Raw genomic sequence first — 20,022 nt, forward strand, 5'->3', positions numbered from 1 at the left:
GAGCATTTTCGAAGTTCAATATGAAAGAGAGCCATACCTAAAGTCTTTTCCATAGAGCTAGCGCCCCATTTCGCTTCTCAACTCCGTTAGTAAAATATATGAGACTTTTATTCGCACATGCTAATATGCATTATTGCTGAGAGCCGAATATCCTCTAATTTCCAATCCGGATTTCAGAAATCATTTTAACGACTATTACACTTTATCTTTCCAAAGTGATATCTGCGATGTGCTTTTTAGCTTTCAGTCTACAGTGGCGATGTGCTTGGATGTCAATAAGCTGTGGATTAAGGGATTGGTACTCAAACGCTGTCAATTTGATTCCCGAATCTTTTTTAATAACCAAACCTTATTAAGTTTGGATTGGTTGAAGTCCTACAAATTACCTTAAAAATCTCGATAATTGCATTTCCTGGTGGAAATCGCAACGGTATCGGTTAAATTATATAAATTCAGTAATTGAAAATAATTAAACAAGATGTAACATATAATGTTAATTAATATGCAATTTTTTAAGAATTTTTATATTAAAATTTTTTTTACATATTTATATTTGTACAATTCTTGTAATATAAAAGTTCACAGTTTTTCTATCGTTGGAAAATTCTACATTGATATTCAAGTACAAACTTTTGGTCCACGATTTCTGTTTTACCTTTATCCATTTTTAAAAAATTTAAAAAATAACATAAAATATCTTCTAAAAACTCTTTGCCAAATAAATGTTGAATAAAATTAATAAGTGAATAAAAAAGTATACACTTTTTGACAGAAAACGTCACTATTTACAGTTGAGGAATAGCAAAATGAATATATTAGCAAATTTTTGTGTACACTTCAATTTAATTGTCTATTGAAGAATAGACCCACATATATTTATTGACTAAATATGGTAATAAACCTTTTGCATTATGATATCTCCTTTACCCTGATTATTAGAACAAGGTTTCAGTTTCTGACTTCTACGGTCCAATGGCTGCATTTTGCAGCCTTATCTTACTAAGAGGTATTTTTGAAAAGTTGTACACTGTATTCGATGTTTTCTATCTACCGTAAAAAAATTCTTTAAGAACTGCATTATCGGTTTACAAGTATACATCGTGTATGTGCCGTTTAGTATTCTGCACATTTGTTTTTAAATTGTAGAATAAACGTCAAACACAGCTGTGGGGAACATATGCCGCAGATGTTATGAGATTTCCTATTTAATCATAAAAAATACATTTCATAAATTAAAATGCTTAAAAACTTTTGTAGTTCACAAATAAAATTGCTAAAAACTTCAATAGCCTGGGAACAACAAGTGCGGGTGTGTATTAATGTATATTGATATTTAATAAAAGTTATTAATAAACTGTTCCGTAGACCACGTTTATATTAAAACGTCGATATGAGCCTCCGCTAGCAAAGAAAAATGGCCCACCTAGGAGGTTACGTGCAAAACACTTCTTATATGACTTGGTGGAAGACACTGGTATAAAAAAGCGTCCAGATTTAGAGGTGGTTCTCAAAACATACGTTGAGGGTGTTGGCGATAAAGGTGATGTTGTAGCGGCCAGGCCAACATTTGCCTACAATAAATTGCTATTGCCTGGTCTTGCTGTGTATAAGACAGAAGAAAGTGTCAAACAATATGCAAAAACAGAAATGGAAAAAGATAAATCAACCCATAGTTCACCGTATGCGCAAAGAGTATTTAAAATTTTTATATTATTGTAATTGTTAAGTTTATATATAATATTTTTAGACTGTAAACATGTTAAATGGTTTGTTGTTAGGTGTTGTCATGAATAAGGATCAACCATGGGTTATAGAAAAATGGCATATAAAAGCTTCTTTAAGGAAAGCTGGCTTTGTATGTCCTGAGGACTGTATTACACTGCCAAAGGAACGTATCGAAGGTCCTGATATGAACAAGGAAGGTAAAATTTTTTTCTGTACTGTGGTGATAAATAATTTAGAAAAGGCAACAGTAAAATGCCGCATACACCATTGGAGTACTGATCCAAGTGAACGTTTGCCATATGTACCTGAGTTTTGGAAATTACCGTCAGAACCATTATTTGGTTCTGAGCAAGAAGCAGCTAGTAACAATGCAGAAAAAAAGGAATAATTAATTTGTTAATATAATATTTATATAATTTCCTATTTTAATAATAGGATAAAATAAATCTTTGGTTTAAATATATATTGATTTAAAAAAATCAAATAAAATGTTTTTGAAATATAGACAATATTGATTTGAGTTTTCGGATTACTATATAGTTGATATAAATTAAGGTTTTAAATGAATAATGTTAAATATTCTTTAGATAGATCACAAAAAATTTGCAATTCTTGTAAATAAATATATAATAATATGAAGGTATTCAAAAATAATGAATATGACTAGTGAACAGAGTACAGTATAAAGAAAAAATAGTAAATTGAGTTTAGTTTATTTCATATCCGAGATCCTTGTTATCTTGATGAAACTAAAGTGTAGGAGAATAATCGAGTATGTTCGCAAAGTGGCAGAGTCTACGTCTGATATTCTCAGATCAAGTGAAGCTTAACACTATTTGTTGTTGTAACCCGCTGGGACCTGCTTGTGAAGTCCTGATTTGGGGGTTGTTGAACGGCGCTTGGTCGTCTTCGACGAGTGGCTCCGGGACATAGTTCCGGCTGTTTTTGGAACTCTTACAACTATCTGAGTTCAATCGTTTATAAGGCGAACCATAGAGAACATTGAAGTACTCAGGCTACAACAATGACTTTAGGGGATTCTGAAATCCGGTTAAAACACTTAATTGATGTAAAATATTAGAGAAAAAATAATTAGGTCAAAACAACTGCCTCTTGGAATAACTAATAATAATTTCAAAATTATTTTTATTATAATTTTTGGAAAATAATGATGCGCTAATATGTGTTTAGATCTAAACGGGTGTTACTTGCCATCAATAAGCGGGATCACGTTTCTCAATTTTGCAGAAAACATTAAATAAATTATTTATCATAATATATTTGTGTGATATGCAAGGAGGAAACTGTTTTGAATACCATCCTACATAACTAGCATTGATACGCATGTGAAATATGAAAGTCTAGAATAAGATATATTCTATATCTTTGCGAAAAATTGAGGAACAAAATAAAGAATGATATTGGGATAGCCTTATTTCGTCTAAACCAGTCAAAGTAGATTATATTTAGCATCAATTCAATAATCGGGCGACATCATGAGAAACAGAAATGTCAATATATGAACACATCCAGACTGTACTATCTATATCTATTAATTACATAATATTAACAAGGATCAGAACAGCACTCTATCAGAAAATACTTGCTAAATATTTGAAAACAGCGCTTCGATAATGTTTTAAATGTATGTACTTCGCTTTTCAATCTTTTTGTGTTGCTTTTCTCAAATGAAGTGCTTCTTTGATAAACTATAATATGAGCAGTTACTGACAATGAAAAGGCCATAAGGAACAATGTCACAGAATACCATAATATACTATGATATTTACAACATATAACAGATTCATAATATTATCAGATATATACATATAAACTACATTAGCTCTATTTAATATCTTAAATTGAGTTGTTAGTTTTTGTTTTGAGATGAAAACTACGTGAAATAATTTGAAAACCATACAAATAAAACAATAATAAATAGACTACATTTATTTTTATTTATAAACTTATATGCAGAAAGAAACTTAATATTCTGATTTAAAAGACAATTTTTTTAAATATCAGAGAATTCAAAACTTTGTAATAAAAACTTTTAAATTAATCAACAATAAAAGCGAATTAAAGTTAAAAAATGCTGGAAACTTATACTATAAAAATTTGAATGTATATAAAAAAAAAGAAAAAAGGAAAAGTAATTAACTTAATTTACACCTTTAAGTTCAACTTCGAATACAAGAGTGCTGTTAGGTGGAATAGTTGGTGGATGACCACGGCTACCATACGCCATATGTGGTGGACATGTAATACGACGTTTACCTCCTACCTTCATGCCAACTACTCCAACTTCCCAACCTTTAATAACTTCTCCCTTTCCTATGTTAAATTTGAAACCTCCGCCAGATTTATTAGAATCAAATACACGATTGTCAGACTTCAAACGACCTTCATAGAGTACATTGGCGCGTTTACCACGAACTGCTTCTGCTCCTGCACCCACACGCAAATCTTGTACTTTTACTCCACCAGTTAATGCACGTTCACCACCAGTTTCCTTCTGTTTTTGCTGTGGTTGTTGTTGTTGTTTTGGTTTTGTTTTGTCCTTCTTTTCGTGTTTTGATGCTTTACCTGCAACGCCATTTTGTTGAGGCTTCTTTTCTACCTTTTTTTCTAGTTTAGGTTGTTTAGCTTTCGGTTGCTCTTCCATCTCTTCATCCTCATCATCATCTTCCTCATCTTCTTCATCCTCATCTTCTTCATCATCATCTTCGTCATCATCTTCTTCTTCACTATCATCTTCCTCGCCCAGCCCATCACTTACACCGTCTTCATCATTATCATCATCGCTTTCCTCTTCATCGCTATCAGCATCAGCTTTACCTTCAACAGGTTTTCCCTTTTTAGCAGATTTAGTAAGCTTTTCGCGCAAATCATTTATATCGAAATCGGGATCTTCATCATCATCAGTTTCCGTGTTCTGAGAATATATGGATTTGGATATTAGTATTCAATAAAATCAAAAAAAAGGTGTTTTCAGCTTACCTCAATCAAGTAACCAGCCAAGCTTACATTGCCGCTACCTAATTATAAGATCATATGTTTATTGTTGAAATTTCAAATAGTATAAACTGTTTACATACCTACGCTTTGGAAGCAGATAGTATCCCCTTCCATAAAGTTCAAATCGAGCATAACTTGCTCGCACTTCCCCTTACGCAAAGTGCATATCAAAAACTTTTGGTTTTCAGATCCAATGTAGATTTTATTCGTATCGTCTTGTGCGGACTCTATATCCAGAGCTGCTTGGGATATATGAAACGACTTGGTAGTGGTTTGGGTGTATTTTCTGTTAGGTTTTAAATTTAGACCTGCAATTCATTAAAAATGATTAATATTTTTATTAATTCGCAATATTTTGCGAAATTCATTCTGCAAAATTCTTAAGAACTAGGAAAAAAAATCATAGCACGTAGCGCATAGTTTAGTTTGATTTGAAATTATATATGCAAAACAATCTTATAGCCTAAGATTATAGAAAAAACAAATAGTATATATCTACGGTCTGCCCGTTAGACTCCTTCCAAATATTTTATGCATTTTTCAGTGCAGTGAAAGACAAATTTATTATTTTTAAAATTTCTATTGTTACTTATGCGAAAATTTTTATACAATAATTAAATTTATATATAAAATTTATATTTTAAGAACATGCGGCTAAAATTTAATATTATATATTATGGTAGTATGTTTTTGTTGTAAAATTTTTTAGATTTTTAAGTGTCCAATATTGCAAACAAACGACAAATATATATACACACGTATTAAAAACACATATTAGGTATGATTACATTAGTTTTGCTATTTACTTAATAAAACCAATATATGATGAATTTTACAATTTCTTGGAACACGTGGAAAATAATTTTTTCTAAAAATAATTTTGAAACAGGTAATGATATTATAACTCACCCCAAAACATTTTAGTGCTGCTTAAGTTAGTAATTATGTTTTGAAATTAATAAAGTTTAAACAATTTTTTAATAATATTCAACAAATTTATTATCAAAATGCCGGCACTCTCCAATAGACGCACACAACACGCGCGTTTACAAAGAAATTAACAAATGCTAATATAACATTTGACAGTTCTTTAATCTTTCAAACAGTGTTGGAAAATTCTAAAAATGTGAATTCAAATTCTTGAAATTTGAATTGAAATTGTTTATTTAGATTTTGGTGTTAATTAGATTTCAGCTCGATCCCTTTAACTTTTTACAAGTTCTGTTTATTAGTGGTAACATAAATAATTTCAACAAAGTTTGAAATTTTATTATTTATTTCAAGAATATAATTCATGGATAATTAATAATGTTTCAATAATTTAATAAGTTCTGGCTGTTAGGTGTAATATGAATAATTTTAACTTTACAGCAAATAAGTTATTGTATTTTAAAAGTGTTTTTTTGTTCACAAATTGATTGTTAAAAATTACATGCTCAAAACATCATTTGTATATGCGAAATTATATCTTAAAAATATCTTAAAAATTAATAATTAGAACTATAAAAGATGGCATTCAGTAGTTTTATTACCTTTAGTGGGTATGTGGATTACTATTTTTCACTCTATTTTACATTAATAACAGTTACAGTGCTTTCTGTATATTCAAACTTAAATATTTGCACTATTTTCAAAATATTTTCCCGGTTTTATTAAAGTTTTTAAACTGTTAAACTGTTAATTAAAGTTTTATTAAACTGTCACTGATATTTATTTAAAATAAAATGTCACTTTTTCGTTGTCTCAACTTTATCTTTTGCTTCAAATTTCAAACTTCAAATTTATCTTACGCATACTTGCATTTAAAATGTCCCTTAATTTCTAAGGGACATTATTCGTTCTAACCTTAAAACTGAAATTTATATGGAAAAAACAAATTAATTTCGCTGAAACGAAGATGAAATTAAGATTTTTGCGAAATTAAGGTGTGTCCGAACATAGTATTAAATTAAGGTATTTTATACATCTATTTACTATTTGTCACTTCGTTTAGTAAGCTAATAATTAGTAAAAATTATAGCAGTTATTGCAGTATTTTTTATATATTAAAATAACTGATTAATTAACGTCGTTTGGTTTTGGCTTAGTAGTTAAGCATAGTATTACACACAAAAAATTGTCATGAAAGTACATATTAAAAAAAATTTTGCAATGGTACAAAATTATATAGAGTTTTATGTAAATTTTTCATGAGAAAAAGATGTTTGTATTATATTAAAATATCTTTTTAATATTTAAAAATTTAATTTAATTATTTTTATTTATTTATTACATTATATATATCTATTTTTAATTAATATTTTATTTGGAAAAATATTTTTTTTTCTAAAATCAATGTCAAATTAAAGAAATTTCGTCTAGATTTCATAAAAAATGCTAAAACTATGGGATTGATGGGGGGATGGGATTGAACATACAAGGTAAAGTGTCTGATTGCATTTAACATGGTAAATGCCAGCGCGATCCTTGTCACTGTTCTCTCCAAGTTGACACACAGCCTCCACGTGGCCCCTCTGGATAGCTACAATCATCCGTGCGTAGTGAACTAATGTGTGCAGCGAAATCCACCTCAGGGATATATGAGGTTTTGCGTCGGGCTTGGAACCCACCATTTAAAAAAAATCTTTTCAATGCAAACGAAGAGGCAGCCTCGGATGCTAAAACTATTGCTTAACAAAATATACGGTCGATTACAATAATTTGAATTTAGGTCAATGTAAGTAATACTTGGTTGATTTTTTGGTCAAATAGTGTTTAAATATATACCAAGGTAAAAATATCGACCTTAAATTTGAATTTTGATTTTTTTATTGGAGTAAAAATAACAAATTTTTCTAATTTTAATATTAATTTGGCAAAACTTGCCACCAGCCTTTAACTGACAATTATAAATTTGGGGAATGCACATCTAATTACATCTGATTTTCATCTTTCATTCAAAAAGCAACAGTTGATAAGTAATTCATTGGAAATGTCAAGTCAAGAGGATAAAGCTTTTTGGAAGGAAAGCTTAGGACATCTGATTCATGCATAGGTATTAACTATGTACAAATAGTTTTCACTGCACTCGGTCATTAGTTGAGTTCTAGTGCAAAGATTTTAGATTTAAAATTATTATTATTGTAACTTAGTATAAATTTAATTATAATTAATAAAAAATAGTTTTTAATTGTCTTAATATAATAATTTAATAAAAATATCGACAAATGATACGTGAAAAGTGCAACAAAAATCAACGTGAACCAGATTAAAAACATTTTATTTATGAAATTTTTTTTTGTTTTCCACAAATAAAATAATATTATAACATTAAATGTTTAACATCTATAAGGAGTTAAAAATATTTAAAATAGTTTTATGAAAAGGTGCGTTTAAACACAACAAAAATTAAGTTTTATATTTAAATATGGAAAATATACACAAAAAAAGTATTACGAAAAATCAATAATGGCATAATCCGTGTATATAAAACGACTCTGTGGTTCGAGTGCTATTAAAATACGTTATTATTGTTCTGAAAAATGAAAAGCTTTTTCTCTACCTTCCAATTTGTTAGGTGCCAATTTGTGCATTGTTTGTTTTTATTATATACGCGCATAATAATATTATGGACATATTTACATTTATGTACATTGATACATACCATATACATATAGTTAATTTGTATATATTTATAGTAAAATGAAAATTAGATAACGTGGCAAGCCAGAAATCACAGTATTAAATTTTAATTAATTGTATATATATTTTAGAGTTTTACATAAAACGATAAACATAAAGTACATCAACAAGTATTGGGAACGTGTGATCGATTATCGATAAGTTGTCGTTGAAGTAAAATGATAGTTATTTCTGGTGTGGATAATTACTATTTAAATGGTAAGTTCGAAATATAATAGCAACTGTCATTTAATATTTTTAAATTTGTTCAAAAAAAAAGAAAAAACATGTCACGCTTACGTTTACATTACGAAGTTTGTATTTAGAGCAACTGTACGGTAGCGCATACATATTTGTATATACTCGCATATGTGTAATTGCGGTAGTTAAATAGGTTAATGTCCTTGTAACCTACAAAACTTTTCATTTAATAAAAATTGAAGTTTTATGATACGTACTGTAGTTTTATATAAGAAATAGTTTCATTTAATTCAAATGGTAAAAAACTACATATATTACAAGAACAAAATATTTATTAAAAAATTTATTTATATTAAATTTCTGTAACTCGTTTATTTGGGATAAACTGTTATTCTATTTACATGCAAAATAAAATTTTACACATTAAGTTTTTTCCAAATAAAAACATTTTAATTATATTTTATTCTTATTATTTAAGTATTGTCTTCAAGAACAACTAGTCACTAATCTCTAATGTATAAAATGCTATATAATACCCTAAAATTAAAGTAAAGTGTAAGAATATCTGTTGAGCTAAAGAATTAAGTCCTGTAATTTTAAATAAATAGAGCAAGATATCAATCAGTTTGATAAATAGTAGCGTTTTTAGTACCAGTTGTTAGTAATTATTTTTCTGTCATTTTCATTGCATAGTGTAAAATAAGAAGGTTAAAAACGTTAACAGACAGCAGACATGTTTAACACTTAAGTTTATTTGAGGGGCTGTCTATTGTTCGCGATTGACAGGAACAGATGGTAATCACTTGGTGCCAAGTCTAGACTATAAGATTATACTATTATATTTGATATAAATAAGATGAATAATGGTAATTTTTTATGGTTTGGATTGATAATTAGTGCATGAAAGTTCTTCGACCATTGTTAATAAGAGTGCAACGGAAATAAATTTAATTAGCATTTAAGTTAATTAACATATTATAACTTTTTGTGATAGGTTAATAGGAGTTGGACTAATATTTTTTTAGCAGCCTGGTCCAGAGGGACATACTTCAAAATATAATTTTTGATTTAATTCACAGGAGGAATTCAAAAGTATCTAAGATAATATCGGTTCTTGTGACATATAACACTGTAAGTCGTCATTAACGTGTTTAATGGCGCTTGTAGCGAGACACCAGAACACCTATTGTTTGATTTAAACACGTTTATAAAAAATGAAGATAATTTTGTTTTGATGGTATAGTTCATATAATAATTTTGGTATATAGCTTTGCAATATGTGTTATTTCTAAAATTGATTAAAAATCATCTATTTGCCAATTTTCATTAATTTAGCATAAAAATTGAGAAACTATTTGATACAGATAAAACTATTTAATTAATGGAGTTATTTAAGAGTATATGTCCCATAAGGAATCTTCGATATTTTGTACATAGCATTACAAGCATTTTGTTAAACTAAATTCTACTTAATCTTCTCAAACTCTTAATAAAGTGTTGGGTACACTGTAAGTGCATGGTAACAGTATTAAGGTTCCTTTCCTAATATTTATATTACTATACTTAACAAAAAACTCAATAATATATACATATATGCATATCTACATATGATAAATATTTGTAAAACTTTGTAGTGCGGTGTTAGTAATACTTCACCCCACTTGCAGAACAATTAACAACTGCGTGTTGGTCTCGTTCATTAAACTTGATTATATTGGGCTGGGAAAATCGCTATTTTATTTATTGTGGTAAGAGTTGACATTGAAGTATTTTTCCATGACAGGTATTAAAACGTACTCATACCTATAAAAAATTTATGTTTTTTTTCTCTATTTATTAATGCAACAACTTTCGTTTAAAGCTATTTAATCAATATTTCGTATTAATTTATTTAACTACAAGCGCCAGGTATTAAGAAATGTATTACTGGCAGCACGCAAAAAATGTTCTAGTCCCTTTGTTCCAGGTAACTATTGCTTTCGTTAAATTAAAATTTTAATAATTTTTTTTTCAAATGAAAATACTGAAATTAACTATGAAGTACATAACAAACAATAAAATTTATTAATTTTGACATTAAAAATCAAAAAAAAATATTTTTAATTTAAACTTATTAACGGGGTTGTATTGACCCGGTCTTTTCCCTGCACGATGTTCTGGTGTTTCATGATGTGCAGTTTCAATTTCATTTCAGTTTTAATATATATAACTACCTCTGTTTTTATATAATTACCTCTGTTTTAGTCACATTCTCTGTGAGTGTCCAGGCTTGATCTGGGCCAGGAGGAAGTCACTGGGTCGAGAACTACTCTCCCATTTTGACATTAGGTGGTCCTCAACGACCGATATTCTGACTTTCATTCGGATGGAGGAATGTCTTCTGTTCAGTTAGGGTCCGTTGTAGCACAAAAGATCAATCATGGTCACAGTGCTCCACTCCGTTGGGAGCTAGTATCCCGTTTATTCCTACCTCTGTTTTTATTTAGACTAATTTTCTCAATTTTTAAATGTTCAATATGTTGCTCATCAACTATATTTATCATTATTGTTTAACAAGCTTTAGAATTGAATTTGTTTTGTGGTGGTGCTTTTGTTTTATTAATAAGAAACCGAAAATAAAAATAATCACATTTCTTTTTAAAACATAAAACCAACCTATAATTCATATTTATTGAAATTTTATTGAAACAAGTCGAATGGTTTCTCATTGTATAACATTTATTGACAGTTATATACTTTGGTAAAGTTGATGAATAGACAGAATTTGATGATATTCTGACGAACAGAAACAGAGATATTATGGCATTCCTTCGGAATCTATAACAAATGTTGAACACTGTAAATAATTCTTGGCCGTCTGTCATCCTGTGTAAATCAAACACAATTTTTTGTTAGGCCAAAAGTGGAGTCGATATGCGATAAATTAATGTTTCTCAGGTGCACAATGGGTTTTTGTAAAGAATTTACAAACAATTCTGATGGAATTTAGATTCCATGATCTAAATGATGCTGATTTAAATTGGACACTATATTATTCATATTCTTACTGCAGAAAGAATGCTATGCAGAGGCATGTAATTTCTAATAGATGACCTACCTTTATCCTTTATCTACCTTTGAAAAGTCCTGTTTGTGCTTTCTTGTATATAGATAAATAATAAAACTTATGTCATAAGTGAATTATTGGTTTATTAAGCTGCTGTTGTAGCCCAACTTTTCATAAAGCCTAAGAGGTAAGAGGTAAGTAAACTTGAACTACGTAAGCCTTATAACCTTATAACTTATATAACTTATAACCTTATAACTTATAACTTTATAACCTTATACCTAAGGTTATAAAGTTGAATGAGAATGAAAGCGGATGAATGATGCGGATGAATAATGAGGCAGAATGAGCATGTGTTTTGGAATGCGATGATATTAGGTTTCCAGCCTATATTAGGGCTTAGAAATCTTCCTACTTCAGTGTAAGGTCTTTTATTGGTAGTCTTCTGCTCGTAATGTGTTTCTTAGTGTAGTGGTTAATGTGTTGTCCAATACTACACCTATAATTTTTTTTGAGTTGTATTTAAAATAAATTGTATAATTTGAACAGTGTGAATCTATGTTTTCATTATTATTTGTATAACTAATAATATATACAATTAGATATATGGTTATAATACGAACATACTTCTTCAAATACTTAAAAACCGAGATTTTAGAGGTCTAAGGGAATTATTTTTCTGTTTATCTAAGGTATCAAACGCTAAGATAATCTTGCGTACTTCTAGAATATACGAAATCCATAATTTGGTCGATTAGTAGACTAAATCTAAATTATAAAACTGCTTTAAGCTTTTTTAAGAAATTAATACCTAAATCGTAACTGATTTACTTGTTGCAATAAAGAAACCAAAGTCAAACCATTATCTGCAACTAGATTTCTTGTCATAGTAGTTTACAAAAGTAGATTTATTATACTTTATCTGTATTTTCCTTGCAGCGAGCAGAAGTCTGTTGGATTGGTGATTCAAATCCAACAATAAGTTTTCATTTAAATACAACTGCATATTTATAGGGACAAAATATTTAATTTCCCATATGCAAATAATAACAGAAAATTATTAATGGGGGAGAAGGAGAACACTTTTTCAAATAAATAAATAGCAGTGTTCTTAAGAGAAGTGGAAAACATTAATATATTTGTATAGTATATTATGTCATAAAATTTATAAAGACTAAAATTTGATTTAACTTTCACTTGTAATTTAAAGGTAAACTTATTAAGTTAAGAACATAACGACATTGGTTTTCAGCGACATGCAATTACATAAATTAATCTATAAATTGAGTATCAAAAAACTGAAACGCATTTAACTATAAATTGGGTGGACGTCATTACTTATAAGATTAGATTACGTCATTAATTTCGTTTTATGAAAATGACTTCGTATTGGAAATTCCCATAGGTTCAACGCAATTGTTAATTGTTCAAATAAATTTAGTTGCCCACTGGACATTCGAACGACAAGTTAATTTTTCTTTTTTTTGACGGAGCGATTGAAGGTTATGTTTGATAGCGTAGACAAAAGTAGGCATATATTAAATTATATATACTCGCATATATGTCACGAACGATTTACATATTAAAATTATAAATTTCTTCTCTTTTTTAGGAACCGTTGAGATTACAACAGTTTTAGGTGCATTCTTTGGAGTTATTGCTTTGATGTTTTTATTTTTTTTGTATGTTAATCGTAAATGGTGTTTTCATGCACGTCATGGTTTAAATTGTTGCAACGAAAAAAATTTCCCATCCAAATATGTACAAAAAATATGTAAGTATAAATATTTTATAGAATAATTTTTCTAAACTATACCTTATATATGTATATGACAATTGAAGCACGCAAACGACGTTACGAAAATACCAGCTCTGATTCAGAAGAAGATATTTTGCGACGTCTTCGCCTACAACAGCAACGTAACAATAATTTAAAGGCCAACGGGCAGTTTACTAGTTACGGAATAAATCAATTTAGTCCATTATCACATAATTATAGTTATAATCAAAGTGAGTTGCAACGAGTCACTGTTACACCGCGTGAGTCATCCAGAGATGATCCATTAGCTATAGCAGAACGTGGCAAAGTTGGAATTCCATCATCACATAGTGAATGCAGTTCAAATGATTCCGTCGAGGCATCCATTGATAGTCATACGGGTCTTTTAATATCAGATAAGAGAGGTAAATATCGTAATAGTTTCTATAAATATAAATAATAGATCTATTACATTTTAGAGATCTTAAATAAAGATCATAATTATTACATATTATTAGATACCACATTGAATAATGCGTATTAAATAATTTTTGTATGGTTTTAATTTGTTAGATCGACAGATAATTGGTTCAAATAAAACTACAGATGGAAGTGCTGCCTCATCTCTCAAAGAATCACGCATTGAAACAAAAGCAGATGTTATTAAGCCCATCAAACTGCAAAAACTCTCAACAAGTTCCCAGAGACAGGATAGTTTAGATGATGTACCCGATTTGCAAACTAATAATAACCATATTAACAACAACAATAATAATGAAGATGTACGTACTGTTTTTTAAATTAATCTCTAATCTTACTTTCTGACGGTCTAACAATGTATATATTTTAAAATGTAGTCCACTCTATTTAATAACTTAATTAAGTTAGTCTCTTCATAAACTTTTATGGTATCTTAAGGGTATATTTGTGAAAATGTAAATAAGTAATATTTCATCACTATTTGAATATCCACTTCTGTTTACCATTAAATATATGCAAAAATATAATATATTTATGTGGACCTAGAAATGCTCTATTTTTTTTTTTTTGTTTCATATTACTATCATTTTAAATATTTAAAAAATAAAATTTATAGATTCTATAAAGTTCAATAATTATTTTTATTTTGAATAACTTTTAATATATTATATATAATATATTTTCCAATAGGAACCTTTATTTGATACCAGTGACCTACGTTCTGTGAAATCTGATGAGGTCTCCGTACAAAATCAGTGTTACGGCAAAAGTGGTAGCATTGAAATCTCCCTATTGTATGATGCACCCATGCGAAAGATGACAGTGCATGTATTGCAAGCCAGAGGGCTACCAAACTTTGGTAATATTCAACAAACTCACACACAGGTAAGATACTTTCTTATAAAAAAAATTTTTATAAAGAATTAAACTATAGAATAATCACATTGTTTCATTATAGGTGAGATTGCTAATGTTGCCAAGCAAGAAACAGAAGCATAAGACTAAAATACGTTCAGGAGAAAATCCACAATATATGGAAAGTTTTCTCCTGCATCGTGTTAATCCCGAAGAAGTTAATGGTATGGGTTTGCGTGTACGTGTCTATGGTTGCGAGCGTTTGAGAAAAGAACGTCTTGTGGGTGAGGCATACGTTAGTTTTGCAACAATCGATTTAGAATTAGAAACCAATTTATGGTTACCTTTGGAGCCACGTAACACATCATCTGTAAATATATTTATCATAAATTTTATATAAATATTTATTAAATTGAAATATCGGTTTCAGATAATGGGTTCAACAAGTGATTTATTAAGTTTAGCAAGGTCCGAAAGTGCCGGCTCAACCACTTCAATGCAACATGGAGGTGTTTCAGAGCTATTATTAGGTTTAGGTTATAATGGTATAACGGGTCGTTTAACTGTTGAAATTGTTAAGGGCAGCCAATTTCGCTGTTTGTCATTAAGTAAAGCACCCGATACATATGTGAAATTGTGTTTGGTTAGTAGTATAGGACAAGAGATTTCCCGAGCAAAAACATCAACTAGAAGAGGACAGCCGAATCCCTTATTTAAAGAAACATTTGTGTTTCAGGTAAGTACAACTTATTGAAGAATTTGATTAAAATTTAAAATAAATAAAAAAAGAACTTAAATGATATAGCTTTAGATGCGAATTAGATATGCTAGTTATATTAAGTAAATAAATTAATAAAAATTTTTTTAAACTTCTTAAAAATATAAAAATAGGTGGCACTCTTTCAATTGAATGATGTTACGCTTATGGTCTCAGTATATGCGAAACGAAATATGAAGAAAAATGAAATGGTCGGTTGGTTTAGTCTTGGGCTAAACTCATCTGGACCAGAAGAAGTTGCGCATTGGATGGATGTGCGTGAATTGCCAAAGGGGGAGCTCCTAATGCGTTGGCATGTTTTGGTGGATTCCTGATTCGAACAGTTAGGACACTCTTCTCGACGTGGAAGTGGCCTAAGCTTATTGGGTTTCACGTCGAAAGAAAAGTCCAAAACAAAAAAGCCTAAAGAGGAGAGCAATGCTGAAAAAGACGCTGTTGCTGTCAATATTGAGGCTGGCCTTGAGCCCGGTTTGGAGCTAGACTTTGTTTGAGAATTAAATAAAGTCATTTTGTTGTTTTTGTAAACTTTTTTATTATTTACTCCACCGAGAGTAGATATATAGAAAAAAAAAATTTGGAAGCAAATATTTTGCATTAACGATTGTTTGAAATAAACAAAATTTAAGCAATTGTAAAATTAATAAAATAATTTAAAAATTAAATGTCACTATTTAAAAAATTACGCACATAATTTTATATTTAAATATTAATAATAAAAACAAATAATATATGTATACAAATAATATATGTATATTAAAAAAAATTATTTTTAATGAGTTATGTATACTCATATTGAAACTTTTGAATTTTTTATACTATGAAAATGTTGCTACAGCAGATATTATTATATTATAATATGTAATAAATATAAAAATTAAAATATATGAAAATTATTTTTATTAAATTAAATTAAATTAAATTAAATTGATAATTTAAAAATACTTTGTGATACAAGCAAGATAAAAAACAAAATTATTTTAATTACATTAAATATATAAGAAAGTTTATATGAATTTACAAGTTTCATTGTAATAAACATTAATTTAAAAAACACTACTTTTTATCATATCAAATATTCAAAAATTCAAAAAAATATATATGTAATTCTGTACTACATTAACTATTTTAATACAATCCATATTCGAAAAGCTGACTTCTTAAAGAGGCCTGAGAGAAGCTTCATTGGAAGAAGTAAATTGAATTCTAAATTAGCAAAACCTATTCAAAAATGTATTGATGTGGCTTTTGACATGGAATCTGCTATATGTTTAGTGTGAGATTAACTACCTTAAAAGGCTTCAAGAAATTCGTCACATTTCTTGAAATATAATATGCATATATACCCATATTATTTAGAGGCGATGTGGTACTGCGATTATCGGGTCTACTACGCCCCTTATAAAGCATAATATAACATACTGAATGTTTTTAAAATTGGAAGCCATTATTTTGTAGAATTTTAGAAAAATATTTGAAAAATTGATTTTTTGTTATCGAAATCTTTTGAGAGCATATCTTTATATCTAACCGAAGGAAAACTGCATTGATCTATGTCAGATTGATATGTTCTCTTGTCATAACCGAACTTTATTCGATAGAAATAGCACTATGAAAGATTAATAAATAATTGATATGATATTAATCAGAATTTAAAACAAAAAGAAAATTCTTTGAAATACTCTTAAATCGATAACCGTTTATTAAATAAAATTTCTGATATTAATCGATAACATATTTTAATAATATAAACAAATTATCGATAGTTTGTAAACCTTAAAATTTAACTATATAAAATTAGTTGATCATATACATTATCTATATGATAGCATTCCAAATTTTTTAATCTATAAAGTGTTAATCGCTTTATCAATATACCTATACCTGATGATAGATATATACATATATGAAACGGAAAGTATTTTTGAAATACAATTTTATAAATTTTTTAAAACATAATGGCTTTTGATATAAATGAGGTATTTTTAAAATACAATAATTTGTTACATGTGTATTAAAAAATTTTAAAAATTTAATTTCACACTATTAAAAAGAATATAGATAGAGTATAAATCTTATATATGTTTGAATTTTGGGAACTGAAAAAATAAATTAGTAAAAGTAAAATAAATTGAAATTTATTAATTATCTTATTAAAAATAAAAACCTAAAGTTTTAAAAAGTTTTTTCGTGTTAGCATTATTAACACCCATAAAATACTTTATATATAAATACTTAAAAAATACTTAAAAAATATTTCTTCTACGAAAAGATATTAAAAATATTAATTTATTTTTTTATAAATAAAAAATGCATCAAAACAAAAATCATATATACATTAAAATACTTATCTCAAATTAAAAATAAATAAATTAGTTTAAATTTTTTACATTAAACAAAAAAGACTAAAAGTTAATTAAAATAATTTCAAATTATAAAAATTAATAATATTATTTATTTATAAATAAAAACTCATTAAATTGTGAATAATTTATATAATAAAATATTTTGAATATAACAAAAATTATGGCAAAATAAAAAGCGGCAATTATTAATAGTGATTTGATATAAGTGTTCATTCATATATAGTATATTCATAAATATAAAAATTTTTTAATTTTTGTTTGAAGTATATGATATATCTGAGAGTGTAAAATAGGTTGGATCTAACAAACATTAAAACACACTATTTTATATATTTTATATTTTATTTACCAGCTATTTCTCAAGTGAATTGAAATATTGAAATATCTTATTTACAAGTACACCAAAATATATATAAAAAAAATTAATAAAATAAAATGAACGATTATATATATATAAAAGTAGTCATAATAACAGTTATTTTTTATACATTTTTTTAATAATTTCATAAATACTATAAAAAATATATTATTTAACAAAATACAGCATTATTAAATACTATTTAGTATCTAAAATTATTAAACAAAATATAGACCCCAAATCACTTATTTGGGGTAATTTGTAACTGGTGGCTAATAGTGGACCACTGATTCACCCCCTGAAGCGACTATACGCGCTGTTCATAATAATAACTTTTAAAGTAATTTCTATCTGGTAGAATACCGTTAACTTATATGAGAACTAGAACCTACTTGTATAGTTAAAAGTGGTATTATGTACCATATATATTTTAATATAAATCTGATCATTTTATATTATCAAATAATTATATTCTACGTCATCAGATAAATGACAAATAGAGATATAAATAGAAAATAAGAATAGAAAAAACACGGAAGCTAAAGTTTTTGTTATTGGAACAGTTATATATATATATATATATATATATATATATATATATAATATACAATTAAATATAAATATGTATAATCGATATGTGTATAAAGTATTTATACAAAATAATTAATTAAAAAATTAACATTTTTAATTTTGGCTTTTGTAAGAGGCCTTTGCGGTAAGTCACAAGGAGCTGATATAGTTCCATATGATTTTTTTTCTATTCTCTAAAATTACCATTTCAAGAAAGATATTTCGGGTCGATTGCAGCCATTAATAAATTCGCCTAAGGAATTGAAGGTCATACCTTAATCAGTTTGCGAAAAAGGTGTATAGCATTGGGTGCCATAGACATACTTGACTTGATGGAACCTATTTTGAAGGTGGCGAAGTATATTTTGATTGTTTTATAAATTTTGCGTTTTATATGATAATTTATGATACTTTGTGTTCTGAATGTTTAAAAAACTTAATTTATAGATATTTATATGTTAAAGACATATATATATATTATATATATATATTATTATATATAATATATATATATATATATAGAACATCTAGTCATTATTGTAATTGCTGCTTTTTATATAAGAAAAAATAACATAATGATTGTATTTCTCAATGTGGGTTAAGTAGAAAAATGTCCAAATATTTAAAATTGAATTTTGGTTTTAAATTGATTTAATATTGTATTAATTTGAAAGAAAAAAACTTTGTACCTTGATATACTCGTATCGAAGAAAATTTGAGTAAAATTCTTAAACGCACAAGAAAAAAGTACTTAAAAAAATTATTTTTCTCCTCTTAGAAAAAAAAAATATTTATTTACAGAATTGTACAAAAATATTTTATTAAAGATATTGAAATATTAAAACTCTTAAAATGTTAAATGGAATATTTTTATGAAAGAAGACGTAATATTATAAACAATTATTATTGTACTCGTATATAACATACATATATACATATAAATTGCATGAATACCTACCTACATACATTCCTAAAGAAATATATAATATATAAATAATCGTTTTTATAATAAATATTGTTACAAAATGAAAATTAGTTGAAGAGCTAAATTGCTTTGATAAAGGATTTTATGGAAATGTTATGATATATTGTACACGTACCTTTTTAAAAAATTTGGTACAAATCAGAAATAGAAAATAATTAATCAAAATTAAATGCATATTACATATTTATACATACATATACTCACGAATACATATATATAGAAAT

General features: G+C 27.5%; 3 protein-coding genes across 3 annotated transcripts; 2 read left to right on the plus strand and 1 right to left on the minus strand.

Moving 5' to 3' along the window:
• The first annotated feature begins 1,133 nt into the window (after positions 1 to 1,133).
• On the plus strand, positions 1,134 to 2,156 carry LOC119681483 (39S ribosomal protein L9, mitochondrial-like). The gene is made up of 3 exons (XM_038094691.1): positions 1,134 to 1,309; positions 1,366 to 1,692; positions 1,748 to 2,156. The coding sequence occupies exons 1-3, from the start codon at positions 1,238 to 1,240 to the stop codon at positions 2,111 to 2,113; spliced, it is 765 nt and encodes a 254-aa protein (XP_037950619.1). The 5' UTR covers positions 1,134 to 1,237; the 3' UTR covers positions 2,114 to 2,156.
• Positions 2,157 to 3,826: 1,670 nt separating this feature from the next.
• LOC119683972 (39 kDa FK506-binding nuclear protein-like) lies at positions 3,827 to 5,821 on the minus strand. Its single transcript, XM_038097874.1, has 4 exons — positions 5,653 to 5,821; positions 4,824 to 5,051; positions 4,726 to 4,763; positions 3,827 to 4,660 (listed from the first exon to the last, which is right to left on the minus strand). The coding sequence occupies exons 1-4, from the start codon at positions 5,660 to 5,662 to the stop codon at positions 3,887 to 3,889; spliced, it is 1,050 nt and encodes a 349-aa protein (XP_037953802.1). The 5' UTR covers positions 5,663 to 5,821; the 3' UTR covers positions 3,827 to 3,886.
• A 2,681-nt stretch (positions 5,822 to 8,502) lies between these two features.
• On the plus strand, positions 8,503 to 15,836 carry LOC119673846 (synaptotagmin-14-like). The gene is made up of 8 exons (XM_038084925.1): positions 8,503 to 8,622; positions 13,263 to 13,424; positions 13,493 to 13,834; positions 13,983 to 14,191; positions 14,580 to 14,774; positions 14,848 to 15,114; positions 15,175 to 15,480; positions 15,636 to 15,836. The coding sequence occupies exons 1-8, from the start codon at positions 8,583 to 8,585 to the stop codon at positions 15,834 to 15,836; spliced, it is 1,722 nt and encodes a 573-aa protein (XP_037940853.1). The 5' UTR covers positions 8,503 to 8,582.
• The last annotated feature ends 4,186 nt before the right edge of the window (positions 15,837 to 20,022 follow it).

Source organism: Teleopsis dalmanni, chromosome 2 (assembly GCF_002237135.1).
Source record: "Teleopsis dalmanni isolate 2A chromosome 2, ASM223713v2, whole genome shotgun sequence".
NCBI lineage: Eukaryota > Metazoa > Arthropoda > Insecta > Diptera > Diopsidae > Teleopsis > Teleopsis dalmanni.

Bases quoted from the DNA above. Each gene is read 5' to 3' on its own strand.
- LOC119673846 (XM_038084925.1), top strand. From the start codon at position 8,583: ATGATAGTTATTTCTGGTGTGGATAATTACTATTTAAATG. The intron at 15,115-15,174 runs GTAAATATATTT...TATCGGTTTCAG, and splicing joins AGCCACGTAACACATCATCT to ATAATGGGTTCAACAAGTGA. The intron at 15,481-15,635 runs GTAAGTACAACT...ATATAAAAATAG, and splicing joins AAGAAACATTTGTGTTTCAG to GTGGCACTCTTTCAATTGAA.
- LOC119683972 (XM_038097874.1), bottom strand. The intron at 4,764-4,823 runs GTATGTAAACAG...TCTTATAATTAG, and splicing joins TATCTGCTTCCAAAGCGTAG to GTAGCGGCAATGTAAGCTTG. The intron at 4,661-4,725 runs GTAAGCTGAAAA...ATATATTCTCAG, and splicing joins TGGCTGGTTACTTGATTGAG to AACACGGAAACTGATGATGA.
- LOC119681483 (XM_038094691.1), top strand. From the start codon at position 1,238: ATGCTTAAAAACTTTTGTAGTTCACAAATAAAATTGCTAAAAACTTCA. The intron at 1,310-1,365 runs GTGTGTATTAAT...ACTGTTCCGTAG, and splicing joins CCTGGGAACAACAAGTGCGG to ACCACGTTTATATTAAAACG. The intron at 1,693-1,747 runs GTATTTAAAATT...TAATATTTTTAG, and splicing joins GTTCACCGTATGCGCAAAGA to ACTGTAAACATGTTAAATGG.